The following is a 14,882-nucleotide window of genomic DNA, read 5'->3' as shown; positions in this document are numbered from 1 at the left end:
CACAGGGATATCACAGAGCAGCAGTGCACAGGGATATCACAGAGAAGCAGTGCACGGGGATATCACAGAGAAGCAGTGCACGGGGATATCACAGAGCAGCAGTGCACAGGATATCACAGAGCAGCAGTACACAGGATATCACAGAGCAGCCGTGCACGGGGATATCACAGAGCAGCAGTGCACGGGGATATCACAGAGCAGCAGTGCACGGGGATATCACAGAGCTGCAGTGCACGGGGATATCACAGAGCTGCAGTGCACGGGGATATCACAGAGCAGTAGTGCACGGGGATATCACAGAGCAGCAGTACACGGGGATATCACAGAGCAGCAGTACACGGGGATATCACAGAGCAGCAGTGCACGGGGATATCACAGAGCAGCAGTGCACGGGGATATCACAGAGCAGCAGTGCACGGGGATATCACAGAGCAGCAGTGCACGGGGATATCACAGAGCTGCAGAGCATGAGGATATCACAGAGCAGCAGTGCACGGGGATATCACAGAGCAGCAGTGCACAGGGATATCACAGAGCAGCAGTGCACAGGGATATCACAGAGCAGCAGTGCACTGTGATATCACAGAGCAGCAGTGCACGGGGATATCACAGAGCAGCAGTGCACAGGGATATTACAGAGCAGCAGTGCACAGGAATATCACAGAGCAGCAGTGCACAGGCATATCACAGAGCAGCAGTGCACGGGGATATCACAGAGCAGCAGTGCACAGGGATATCACAGAGCAGCAGTGCACGGTGATATCACAGAGCAGCAGTGCACGGGGATATCACAGAGCAGCAGTGCACGGGGATATCACAGAGCAGCAGTGCACGGGGATATCACAGAGCAGCAGTGCACGGGGATATCACAGAGCTGCAGAGCATGGGGATATCACAGAGCAGCAGTGCACGGGGATATCACAGAGCAGCAGTGCACGGTGATATCACAGAGCAGCAGTGCACGGGGATATCACAGAGCAGCAGTGCACAGGGATATCACAGAGCAGCAGAGCACAGGGATATCACAGAGCAGTAGTGCACGGGGATATCACAGAGCAGCAGATGATAACCTGGTTTGCAAGTGACACTAGCAGTGCTCTGAGGGTTTGTATAAAAGGACATTAAATACCACTTGCTTTTGTGTAAAATTACGCATTTCCTGCGCTCCCTAGAGCATAACTTGCAAATAAATAGCTGGTTTGGGCAATTTGCAGCATTTCGATTTACAGATTGTTTGGCCTCTCTAAGCTGTGTTAGACAAAGCACAATTTTTAAATAAGGAGAAGGGGTATTTAATGTCCCTAGAAAGTAGTAAAGACATTTAGATTTCAGATGAGCCAATAAAATAAAGCAAAACAGCAACATCACGTTTGTTCTCTGCACTTAGTGTGTTATGTGCAGGTCAGAGCTAATGACAAGTCACAGTAACCAGTCACTTAATGAGCTCACCCACAGTACCTATAATGCTGGAACCTGGTCACATAATAACTAGGTGTTATATCCATGAATCTCTAACCTCAATAAGGAACCCACCACAATTAACCCTAGCCAAGGCTAGCCAGGTTCCCAGACTACTATTAGTCCTAACACCAGCTGACTTGCTCATTATGCCATTTATCCTCTGTGCAATGCTATTTACCTCATATCCCTCTTAAACCTCTGAATTGGTAGATCCCCCCATCAGTAAACCCCCATAACAAGTAAGATAATTGTAAGGTACTTTTTAAAACTTCTTTCTTGTAATTTGGGTGGAGGGAGGATGGGGTGGTTGTCGGGTAGGTGCAAATGTTATAGTTCTTGCTTTTTATATGAGTCTACATAAAAAAGAATTCCCTGGTTCCTAAAAAATGTATGTATGGTATTCTAAGTGGCTCCTACAATCAAACAAAACTTTCAACTAATGGGGAAAGTGCTTAGGAGGGGTCCCAAGCAGGTTGAGTGGTTATATAAGGGGATCATGTGGTGGGACTGGTCCAGGCTCGCTAGAATCATGTTAGGGAGACCAGATGAGGGGTCATTGTTAGTCTTTATTGCAGTGGCTCTGGGTTATTAGTGGGATTCATGCAATAGAGGTTCTCTCATATGATTTTGTTTTTTTCTGAACTGCCTTTTTTAGGTACTAGTCTCTACACATGTTTGCCTGGAATGACTAGCACAAATTTGTTTAGTGACTTCTGTAAAGAAGCTGTGACTGTGAAGCTATAGGATTTTGCTTCCAAATCTTACTCTATGGTGATCATATATAAGCTGTTTTAGTAACATAATATCAGTCTTCTTCCCAGGACCTATACGACCTCCCAGCAGATTTTACTCACCACCTGGCTAATTTAAGCCAATATTAAAAAATTTTTAGCTAATGTTACCTTTTTTTCATTAAATCAGTTTATGTTAAATTATGCAATTAAATTCTGCTTTGAATAGCTTAACGTGACATGAAACCCAAAACTTTCTTTCATGATTCAGATACAACATACAATTTTGAACAACGTCCTATTTACTTTTATTATGAATTTTGCTTAATTCTCTTGGTATCTTTTGTTAAAAGAGCAGCAATGCACATCAGGCAAGACAATGACAAGAGGAATATATATATGCAGCCATCAATCAGCAGCTAAATCATCCCAGTAGTGCATTACTGCTCCCGAGCCTACTTATGTATGCTTTAAACAAAGGCTATCATGAGAACCAAACAAATTGGAACGTTGTTTCAAATAGCATGTTTTATCTGAATCATGACAGTTTAATTTTAACTTTACTGTCCCTTTAAGTAACACAAAAAATGTTGATAAATAATTATTGAATTATTTTGGATACAAATTAATATTTCCTCTTTTAAACGTTTCAGTTACCTGTGCATTGTGTTGGGTTAAAAACCTGTGTGCAATTTATAGGGAACAAAAATCCTTTAATATCCACTGAGAATAGATGTAATGTCAGAGGCCATCATTTGTTACAGCATATAGTGACATTTACGTTTAAGAAGCTCTGGTATAGTTTGTTAATCTAACTCAGACAAACAATATGTTTCTATGGAGAGACAACTAGGTGCAAATTTGTACCAAATCTCAACATTGTCATGGTACAAACAAACCATATTTATAATCTTATAAAGAAAATGACATATTTTGTGTTTTGTAAAACCTTTTAACTTCCTGATTAGTCCTGTAATTGTCCAACCTTTGTCTTTACCATTAAAAACACACTATTTCTACTGGAAAATCCCTTAAAGGGAAATGAAACCCCAAGATTTTCTTTCATGATTTGTATAGAACATACAATTTTAAACAACTTTCCAATTTACTTCCATTATCAAATTTGTTTTGTTCTCTTGTTATCCTTTGCTGAAGGAATAGCATTGCACTACTGGCAGCAAAATGAACACATCTAGTCAGCCAATCACAAAAGACAAATGTGTGCAGGCACCAATTAGCAGCAGCTCCCATTAGTGCAGGATATGTGCGTATTCTTTTTCAACGAGGGATACAAAGAGAACAAAGCACATTTAAAAATAGAAGTGAATTTAAAAGTGTCTTAAAATGACCGGCTCTATAGGAATCATGCAAGTTTAATTTTGACTTTCCTATCCCTTTAACATGAAGTTGTTTGCTTTTTTTCACCTCTTAATCTTAGGAACACTACACTTCTCATTTTCCTGTAAACATTGTGCTTTGTGCCACACCTCCTAGAGAAGCCAAAAAGCAAATGCTGTAACTTAGGTTTTCAAAATGCTGCAACTTGCCTAGAAGTTATTTATTTTGCAGCATTTGCTGGTTACAGAAATTGCTTTTTGGCCTGGGAGCATGGTATAATGACAACTAATGTTGCTTTAGTGTAGGAATAATAAATGAATGAGACATAAAAACCCACATTTATTTATTTCATGATTTAGAAAGAGCAGAGATTTTAAACAACTTTCCACTTTATTTCTGTTATCTAACTTGCTTCATTCTCTTGATATTCTTGTTGAAAATCATATCTAGATAGGCTCAGTAGCTGCTGATTGGTGGCTGCACATAGATGCCTTGGGCGATTGGCTCACCCATGTGCATTGCTATTTCTTCAACAAAGAATGCCAAGAGAATGAAGCATATGAAATCATAAAACCAAATTGGAATGTTGCTTTAAACTATTCTCTATCTGAATCATGAAAGAAACAAATTGGGTTTCATGTCCCTTTAAATAATAATAATAATAAATGAAAAAAAGCAAATGTATATGGTTTTCCTGGAATCTGTCATCTCAGCACATTATACCACATTACTAGGGGTTAATCTTCATTTATTTGCACCTGTCTGTATTTATTCTCTTGGTAAGGTATTTATTTTATGATGGCAGCTTTGCAGGACAGTGACAGTTTTAACTTTCCTTAAAACAAAGATGTGTTTGCAAACAAATTAAGTGTAACATCCTCTATGGTCCCAACTCTAGTAAAGTACAACTGTAGGAATTCCATCCAATTAACCCTTACCGCTCCAATGCTGCTGCAGTGCAATGGTATCTCTCTGACAATGAGCTGAAGTCAATATATTGTTAGACAACTAATTTGCATTCTGTTTCCATTTAGGATTAGAGAATACAGTGACAATGTCATATTTAAAAATAGTAAATGAAAATGAAGAACTCCACAATTAAAACAGATATATAAAGTCACGTTAGTTCATGTAAAATAGGGTATTTGTGTAGCTCATTATTCTGTGGGAGTTGACTATTAAAATGAATACAGCATTGTGAATTCTTCCAGTAAATTAAGTAAAATAACACATTGTCTTTCATACATTTTAAAATCAACTAGCAGGGCAGAGGTCGTACTGCAGTATCAACAGTTATTGGCTTAGATCCCCAGTATACACTCAAGGTAACAACAAAAAGCAGGTTTAACAAGCCCAGAGACATTGGTTTTTGCAATACTTTAGACTTACTGACAGAATACTTTTGGGGTACAGTCTGACATCTGTATGGAAGTTGGGTACATTCAGAATGATTCACACAAGAGATCATATAAATAAATATAGTTTATCTACCTGTTTAACACGTTACCCTCTCATCATTGTGGTTGTATCATGCTACTAGTGAAGTCAACTCCTGTTTAGTTATAAGCTATAATGTACTTATTCGCTGCCTATGCTTGTATGAGTCATTTCACTTACATTTCAATGTATACATATGCTTTTGCACCAATTTAACCACAACAATGTGTTATACAGAGGGTTTAATGTATCCACTTACTAATTTCCCTTTAAATACACACAGGTAATTAATTAAACAAATGTGTTAATGGAAAAACAATCCAAATGCTGGGCTAGTAATGAAAGTTTGAAGGACAGGCTGAGGACCACTGCAAACAGGTCCTTTTGTGATCCTACTGGAATGTGGAAAATACAAAGAATGTACATCAATACAATACAAGGCATAAATATGTGCTGGGTTTTGTACACAATGCACCAGGGGCAGTTAATGATAAACTATAGGTTTGTGATGAGTTATTGGCACAATGTTTAGAATAGAAGGAAAAGGAATGTCTTGCCCTGAGAGAAACTGAGGTGGAATATAAAAAGGTAACACAACACTTTAAGGAAATAAAAAATCACATGTGAGCTCTCTAATGAGACAAGTCTCCTGTCAATATATATCCATAAGGCTACAGACATTCCCTTATCTATATAAGATAGCAACAGAAGGAAGAAATAGAATTGGTCTTTTATTTATAGTCAATAAAGCCATCTAGAAATCAGTTTGAAACATACAACCTCATTGTGAGCCTGTGAATATGCTAGAAGTATTGTTTTATAACAGCACCACAAATATATAGATCAGTTCACTGCTGAAGAGAATGTCTTTCATGTCACATCACTTGTTCATTTTATAGCAAAGTGAATGAGTATATTGAGGTGGTGAACAAAACTCCTTCTTAACCAGGGTTCTCTTTGGTTATCAGTGAACACAATAACAGCAACAATAAATATAGATTGATAGAGGTAACAATACATAAAGCGTTGCTACACTGGGGTACTTACCATTATTTGCACGGGATGAAGGGTGTGCAGCAGTGCATAGGGGAAACAGAATAAAAAGTACTTGCAGAGCAGCCATCAAAGACCCCATACTGAAAGAACAGAGTGAGGTGTTCCACCTACACTGGTACCTATAGGGAAGGTATCACTCTTCCAACAGAGGGCACACTCCTTCTGCACCTCTAGGGCTGGTATCACTCTTCCAACAGAGGGCACACTCCTTCTCCCCCTCTAGGGCTGGTATCACTCTTCCAACAGAGGGCACACTCCTTCTGCACCTCTAGGGCTGGTATCACTCTTCCAACAGAGGGCACACTCCTTCTGCACCTCTAGGGCTGATATCTCTCCTCCAACAGAGGGCACACTCCTTCTGCACCTCTAGGGCTGGTATCACTCTTCCAACAGAGGGCACACTCCTTCTGCACCTCTAGGGCTGATATCTCTCCTCCAACAGAGGGCACACTCCTTCTGCACCTCTAGGGCTGATATCTCTCCTCCAACAGAGGGCACACTCCTTCTGCACCTCTAGGGCTGGTATCACTCTTCCAACAGAGGGCACACTCCTTCTGCACCTCTACGGCTGGTATCACTCTTCCAACAGAGGGCACACTCCTTCTGCACCTCTAGGGCTGGTATCACTCCTCCAACAGAGGGCACACTCCTTCTGCACCTCTAGGGAAGGTATCACTTTTCCAACAGAGGGCACACTCCTTCTGCACCTCTAGGGCTGATATCTCTCCTCCAACAGAGGGCACACTCCTTCTGCACCTCTAGGGCTGGTATCACTCTTCCAACAGAGGGCACACTCCTTCTGCACCTCTAGGGCTGGTATCACTCTTCCAACAGAGGGCACACTCCTTCTGCACCTCTAGGGCTGGTATCACTTTTCCAACAGAGGGCACACTCCTTCTGCACCTCTAGGGGTGGTATCACGCTTCCAAAAAAGGGCACACTCCTTCTGCACCTCTAGGGCTGGTATCACTCTTACAACAAAGGGTATACTCCTTCTGCACCTCTAAGATAAGTTTCACCCCTTTCAACAGAGAGTATCCTATTTAGTGCATATGCACCTTTGGGACAAGTTTCACTCCTTCAACATGGGACACTCCTTTTGCACACAACAGGCTTATCCCAACAGAAGAGGGCACTCTAGTTCAGGTCTTTTAGGAGGGGTCTTATGCTCCGCTAGGGAGCGCTCAAATTCTCCAACACAGTTCACGCTCCAGAAAAGAGTTTGCTCCTGAGAGCCCCGCGCACTTCAGTGTTTGTACAGATGCCCCTGAGTGCTCCGCCAGGTCTGTGCGCCTCCTGAGTCCTCTCTGGACAGTTGTAGCGTTCCGCACCCTCTCTCACCTCCTGCAGCCTTATCCCAGGACCTCCTCACCCTGCACCTCAAGTCCTCTCCACCGTTAAGCTTCCTCTATAACTTCTCTCATAACCTGTATTTATCATATCCCCTGCCCCTCTATTTGTTGTTATCTCACTCTCACTTCATGAAATCCCTTAGTACGCGGAACCTGATTTATTTCCTCTCTCCCCTTCTAAGCTCTGTTTTCCCCTAAAGTTACTTTTAATTTTTCACTTTACTTTTTCCCTACCGGTCTGTTCCTCCCTTTCTGTCTGTGTGTTCAGCCCTTGCTGCTACCTTTTCTGTAAAGCTCCCATCTCCTCCTCTCAGTCTCAAACCTCTGCCTCCCCCTCCTCCTCTGGTTTAATTCTCTCCCACCCCTTTTCCCCCCTCTCCAACGTCTCATTATGCTCAGCCATCCTCACATACAGCCAAATGCTGCTGCTGTGCTTCTCGGTACTCAACTCTCAGCTGGTCACTTCATCCAACTCAGCCCATGATCCCTTCTAAAGACTGTCAATCCAAATCACAGGACACTACCCTGTGCTATAGGCTGAGCTCTACAATTTCTGCCCTGAGATATACTGATCCACTGCTATTCCTGTATGCGCCCTCATTAATCCTGCCCTGAGATATACTGATCCTCTGCTATTCCTGTATGCTCTCTCATTAATCCTGTCCTGATATATACTGATCCCTCTGCTATTCCTGTATGCTCTCTCATTAATCCTGCCCTGATATATATACTGATCCTCTGCTATTCCTGTATGCTCTGTCATTAATCCTGTCCTGAGATATACTAATCCCTCTGCTATTCCTGTATGCTCTCTCATTAATCCTGTCCTGTGATATACTAATCCCTCTGCTATTCCTGTATGCTCTCTCATTAATCCTGTCCTGAGATATACTAATCCCTCTGCTATTCCTGTATGCTCTCTCATTAATCCTGTCCTGAGATATACTAAATCCCTCTACTATTCCTATATGCTCTCTCATTAATCCTGTCCTGAGATATACTGATCCCTCTACTATTCCTGTATGCTCTCTCATTAATCCTGCCCTGAGATATACTGATCCATCTGCTATTCCTGTATGCTCTCTCATTAATCCTGTCCTGAGATATACTGATCCTCTGCTATTCCTGTATGCTCTCTCATTAATCCTACCCTAAGATATACTGATCCTCTGCTATTCCTGTATGCTCTCTCATTAATCCTGTACTGAGATATACTAATCCCTCTGCTATTCCTGTATGTTCTCTCATTAATCCTGCCCTGAGATATACTGATCCTCTGCTATTCCTGTATGTTCTCTCATTAATCCTGCCCTGAGATATACTGATCCTCTACTATTCCTGTATGCTCTCTCATTAATCCTGCCCTGAGATATACTGATCCTCTACTAGTCCTGTATGCTCTCTCATTAATCCTGTACTGAGATATACTAATCCCTCTGTCCTGTATGCTCTCTCATTAATCCTGCCCTGAGATATACTGATCCTCTGCTATTCCTGTATGCTCTCTCATTAATTCTGCCCTGAGATATACTGATCCCCCTACTATTCCTGTATGTTCTCTCATTAATCCTGCCCTGAGATATACTGATCCATCTGCTATTCCTGTATGCTCTCTCATTAATCCTGTCCTGAGATATACTGATCCCCCTGCTATTCCTGTATGCTCTCTCATTAATCCTGTCCTGAGATATACTAATCCCTCTACTATTCCTATATGCTCTCTCATTAATCCTGTCCTGAGATATACTGATCCCTCTACTATTCCTGTATGCTCTCTCATTAATCATGCCCTGAGATATACTGATCCCTCTGCTATTCCTGTATGCTCTCTCATTAATCCTGTCCTGAGATATACTGATCCTCTGCTATTCCTGTATGCTCTCTCATTAATCCTGCCCTAAGATATACTGAGCCTCTGCTATTCCTGTATGCTCTCTCATTAATCCTGTACTGAGATATACTAATCCCTCTGCTATTCCTGTATGTTCTCTCATTAATCCTGCCCTGAGATATACTGATCCTCTGCTATTCCTGTATGTTCTCTCATTAATCCTGCCCTGAGATATACTGATCCTCTGCTATTCCTGTATGCTCTCTCATTAATCCTGCCCTGAGATATACTGATCCTCTACTAGTCCTGTATGCTCTCTCATTAATCCTGTACTGAGATATACTAATCCCTCTGTCCTGTATGCTCTCTCATTAATCCTGCCCTGAGATATACTGATCCTCTGCTATTCCTGTATGCTCTCTCATTAATTCTGCCCTGAGATATACTGATCCCCCTGCTATTCCTGTATGTTCTCTCATTAATCCTGCCCTGAGATATACTGATCCATCTGCTATTCCTGTATGCTCTCTCATTAATCCTGTCCTGAGATATACTGATCCCTCTACTATTCCTGTATGCTCTGTCATTAATCCTGCCCTGAGAAATACTGATCCTTCTGCTATTCCTGTATGCTCTGTCATTAATCGTGCCCTGAGATATACTGATCCTTCTGCTATTCCTGTATGCTCTCTCATTAATCCTGTCCTGAGATATACTGATCCCTCTGCTATTCTTGTATGCTCTCTCATTAATCCTGCCCTGATATATACTGATCCTCTACTATTCCTGTATGCTCTCTCATTAATGCTGCCCTGATATATATATATATACTGATCCTCTGCTATTCCTGTATGCTCTCTCATTAATCCTGTCCTGAGATATACTGATCCTCTGCTATTCCTGTATGCTCTCTCATTAATCCTGTCCTGAGATTTATATTACAGTGATGTGCTATATTCTTGTAATGTGTTTATTTTTGTATAAATGTTCTTGTGTTCAGTAAATATGTGTTGACCTTATTAGCCAATGATCAATCGTTTATTCGGTAACTGTTGCTCTAGAATTCCTTTTTGTTTCACTTTATGAGTAAACTGAAATTAAAATGATGATTTAGATAAATTGTCATTTTAAGACCCTTTTTACTTTAATCATCAAATTTGCTTTGCTCTCTTGGTATCCTGTGTTGAAAAGCATAGGTGCATATCCTCAGCAACAATGCTGTACTGTGAGCTAGCTGGTCAATGGTGACTACACACATTTTGTGTCTTGTGTGTGTTCAGGTAGTACTCAGTAGTGCAGCAGGCCTTTGTAATGGTACAATTATATACCTTTTTAGTTCATTTTATCACTAGTGACCCCCTCCAAAGGGGTTAAACGTACAATTAAAGTACCACTTGGGACCAGCAGCTCTCCACTAATTCATTCAAAAGTTCTGGTCGAACAGCTGGGCCGTACATTTAGCTTTGCTGATTGGATCAGCGGCAGTTTCCACCCAGGACCGGCAGTGCACTGTGACTCCCAAGCAGCACTTTAACAATGTGTTTAACCACTATACTCATTTTACCTACACCTAATCGTGGGTACAGCTAATTTGGAACCTCGGTTACATTTAAAAGAGAGTTGTTGCATATCAGCACTGGATTGTAGTGAAAGATTTCAATATGCGGCACCCAGTATCAGAGGGAGGTGGGGAATAACCTCAATGCAATGCTTATAAAATGTATTTAGTGCTTATAATGAATACATTGCGTTGTAGCGTTGCTAGTGATAAAATTAAAGCTCTAACGAATTAGAGCCTGTCATTTTATAATTATGATGGCACTTTAACTATGAGTTTAATTCTGTTGCAGGTGTTCTATACAAGCAATAGTGCAGAAATAAAATGTTCTAAAACTTGTTTTTTTTTTGCACTTTTTATGATCGCACTAAGATGTAAACTAAACGCTCAACAACTTTTTGTTTTGTTGTATTTTTGTTATGATAAAAAAAAGTAAGAAATGGAAAGTAAAAGAGGCAAGCAAGGCATTTTTAAGATTAAAGGGATAGTATAGTCATAATAAAACTTTCATGATCCAGACTGAGCAGCAATTTTAAGCAACTTTCTAATTTACTCCTATTATCAATTTATCTTTGTTCTCTTTGTATCTTTATTTGAATGTAAGCTTAGGAGCCGGCCCATTTTTGGTTTAGAACCTGGGTAGGGCCTTGACTTTTGCATGGTTTCATTTTTACAGCAAGTGTTTACATTGGAACTTTGTTCTGATCTAAGCACTTGCACCATGGCATGAAGGGGTTAAACAACTTTCCAATTTACTATTCTACTATCCTATTATCAAATTTGAAAAATTAGCAATGTACTACTGGGAACTAGCTGGTCACATCAGGTGAGACAATGACAAGAGGCACATGTGTAGGCACCAGTCGGCAGCTAGCTCCCAGTAGTGCATTGCTGCTCCTGAGCTCACCTAGGTATGCTTTTCAACAAAGGATAACAAGAGAATGAGGTAAATTAGATAACAGTAACAAGTAAATTGGAAAGTTGTTAAAAACTGCATTTCTATCTGAATCCCAAAAATGAAGGGAAAAGGGGAAATATATTACTACTCAATTACCCTTTGTCCCATTGTCAGCTCTAGAGGGTTTATTGTCTTGTATTAAAGGGACATGGAAGTCTACACTAAAGTTTCTGTATTTGGAGAGAGCATGTATTTAAAAAAATATTTTATTTTTTATTTAATTTTTTTAATTCTGGTTTAATTAGTTCCCTTGGTATCCTTTGTTGAAAATTAGATTCATTTTCATGACAATACATCTAGGTAGGCTCAGGAGTGGTCACTTTATCTTACAGCACTATATAGCAGCAGTATTTGCAACACTATAGATCACTGTAAACACATTCTACCTAGGTATACTCTCATTATAATGGAAAACTTCTACATTTCAACAGAGGGTAGCAGGAGGCTGTTAAAACAACAGATTAATGGGGGGCCCGAACACTTATCCTGATTGAGTGAAAAAAATATGTGAGTGGAGTTGGGGAGTGACTAGGCATTTAGAGGTGTGTCTAGGTAGTCTGGGGACGTGGCTAAATGGAAGAAACTGCAGGAGGGAGGGGCTATTTTGTCCCTCCTCTTCAGCACAGAGAGGGTGCAACCTGAAAGATTGGGGGGTTTTGCACCACCATAGAACAGACACTGGTTGTATACTCTGTCTGAATCACAATAGTTTCATTCTAACCTCCATGGAAATTTATTTATAGGTAGACTACATTATTGTGATATTATCAGTGAGTGCAAGTGGGGTATGCCTGATGGCATTCATATAACCTGTACATAGTGATTCTATTCTGGCTCATGCAACTGTATAAATATCCTTATGAATATAGGTACTGTTGCAAGATAACTGCAAATATTTTATTTACACCAACTCAGATTCATGTAGAATTGCCATATTGATTCTAACTTTAACACCTTGATTAGAAAATACAGTGTTTGCAGAGCACAGGATCTGATACTCAAAGATTCTCTCTAGTTAATTTATTTATGTATGTATATAATATCATAAGATACAATACACCAGACCTTGACAAAATTCAGATCCTAGAAATTTACTTCAGTGTATGTATGTGTGTGTATATGTACAGGGCTCAAAATGCCCACTAGCCATTTGCGAGTGGAAATTTAACAGTGGCGAGTGAAAGTAAGTGAGTAAATGTCTACAAAAATTATCTAAAGAGATATATATCTATGAAAGGGCAAGGATATGTTAATCCTTTAGGGCTATAGGGACCCCCTTAGTGATTAGACTGTTACTTCTGAGAGGGTAAACAGGGGCAGAGAGAGATTGGAGAGGAAAAGTGAGTTTCTCTTTGCCAATCCCTTCACTGCCCCCCCCCCCTATATCTCAGACCTTGTCTCCAGATACTTTCCCTCCCGTCCCCTTCACTCTGCTCATGACCTCCTACTCTCCTCCTCTCTTGTTACCTCATCAAACTCCGATTTGCAGGACTTCTCTAGACTGGCTCCCATCTTGTGGAACTCTCTACCTCGCTCCACAAGACTCTCCCCTAGTTTTGAAAGCTTCAAGCGCTCCCTAAAGACTCTGCTGTTCAAAGATGCATACAACCTACACTAACCTTTCTTTATACCAGTTCCTCTACTCAATTGCTATCCCCTGAACCACCTTAGCATGTAAGCCTAAGAGTCCAGCTGTTTGTAGATCACCTTCTTAACAGCTGACTACAACAGTGCAACTCTTGGTAGGGCCCTCTACCCATTTGATCCCTATAATTGTTTTGTTGTACCCCGCATTTGTTTATAGCGCTGCGGAATCAGTTGGCGCTCTACAAATAACCGATAATAATGTGAAGAAAAATATAGCATTAAGAGAGAGAGAGTGTAAAAGAGAAGATATGGCATGAGAGAAGGGAGGGGGTAAAAAGAGAGATTGAAGAGAGGAGGGAGTGGATAAAAATAGATGAGATGATGATAAAACAATTTTTCCAGGTCTGCTATGACCTCAAATTAATGTCAACACTCTCTGCTTTCTCTTAGTTCAACAACTTCCTTTTTCTGTCCCTTGTCGATGTTGCTAACTGCTATGCACTTATTTTTGTTAATTTATTTCTGTATGTAGCATTATTTAATTTATGGTATAAAAATAAAAAAATGACTGCACAATAAGGTGTTTCACATTGGCTAAACATATGCAAAGAGGGGGTTTAATGGGTGTTGACAGGTAGTGGGTAGGATCAAAAGTGGCGATTAACATTTGGGCTGGCTAGTACCTTTTAGGGATTGAAATTTTGAGCCCTAATATGTATGTATGTATGTGTGTATATTTATGTTTGTATATTATAAGAAACAATATACCAGACCTTGACAACATCCAGAAATTTACTTCAGTTTGTACCCCTGATCAATCAGGTTTTCGCCCGAATCACTTCACTACAACTGCCCTCCTAAAAGTTTGCAACGACAACCAAACTGGCATAGAACAAGGAGACCTAACTGGAGCTATTTTCCTTGATTTTGCAAAGGCCTTTGACACAGTAGACCACAACATTTTACTGCTCAAACTAAAAAACTCAGGTATTTGTGATCGTCCGCTAACCTGGTTTCGATCATATGTATTGGATCGATCACAATATGTCTATTTCTAAAAAGTGACTCCCTCCCTTTCCCAGTCATGTGTGGTGTTCCCCAAGGTTCCATTCTCGGCCCCCTACTATTCACATTATTTATAAATGATCTGCCTAATGTCTGCAAATCCTCAACTGTACACATGTACGCAGATGACACAGTAATCCATGCAAACAAATCCGATCTACCGCAGCTTGAGGCAGTGTTCCAAGACCAGTTCACAGAGGTAGAAAAGTGGATCTCAAAAAACTCTTCCTAAACACTGACAAAACTGTCACAATGATCTATGGATCACACACTACAAAATTCCCATCTTTGCATCAAAACAAAATCCTAGGTAGGATCAGGAGCTGCTAATTGGTAGCTGCACATTTTATGCCTCATACTATTGGCTCACCAATGTGCATTGCTGTTTCTTCAAAAAGGAATACTAAGAGAATGAAGCAAATTAGGTAATAGAAGTAATTTGGAAAGTGGTTTAAATTTGTATTTTCTATTTTAATCACGAAAGAAAAATGTAGAAGCCAAATAGCTA

General features: G+C 40.4%; 1 protein-coding gene across 1 annotated transcript in view; it reads right to left on the bottom strand.

Annotated features, from left to right (window-relative positions):
* The window catches only part of SCUBE2 (signal peptide, CUB domain and EGF like domain containing 2), a 246,157-nt gene extending 238,463 nt beyond the window's left edge, over positions 1-7,694 (bottom strand). The window contains exon 1 of the mRNA XM_053720602.1: positions 6,015-7,694. Within this exon, the coding sequence (XP_053576577.1) occupies positions 6,015-6,102 (88 nt within the window). The 5' untranslated portion in view covers positions 6,103-7,694. The remainder of the gene's footprint in view (positions 1-6,014) is intronic.
* Between the last annotated feature and the right edge of the window lie 7,188 nt (positions 7,695-14,882).

This window comes from Bombina bombina, chromosome 7, assembly GCF_027579735.1.
Source record: "Bombina bombina isolate aBomBom1 chromosome 7, aBomBom1.pri, whole genome shotgun sequence".
In the NCBI taxonomy this organism is placed as follows: domain Eukaryota; kingdom Metazoa; phylum Chordata; class Amphibia; order Anura; family Bombinatoridae; genus Bombina; species Bombina bombina.
This window is presented reverse-complemented; position numbering and strand designations above follow the sequence as displayed.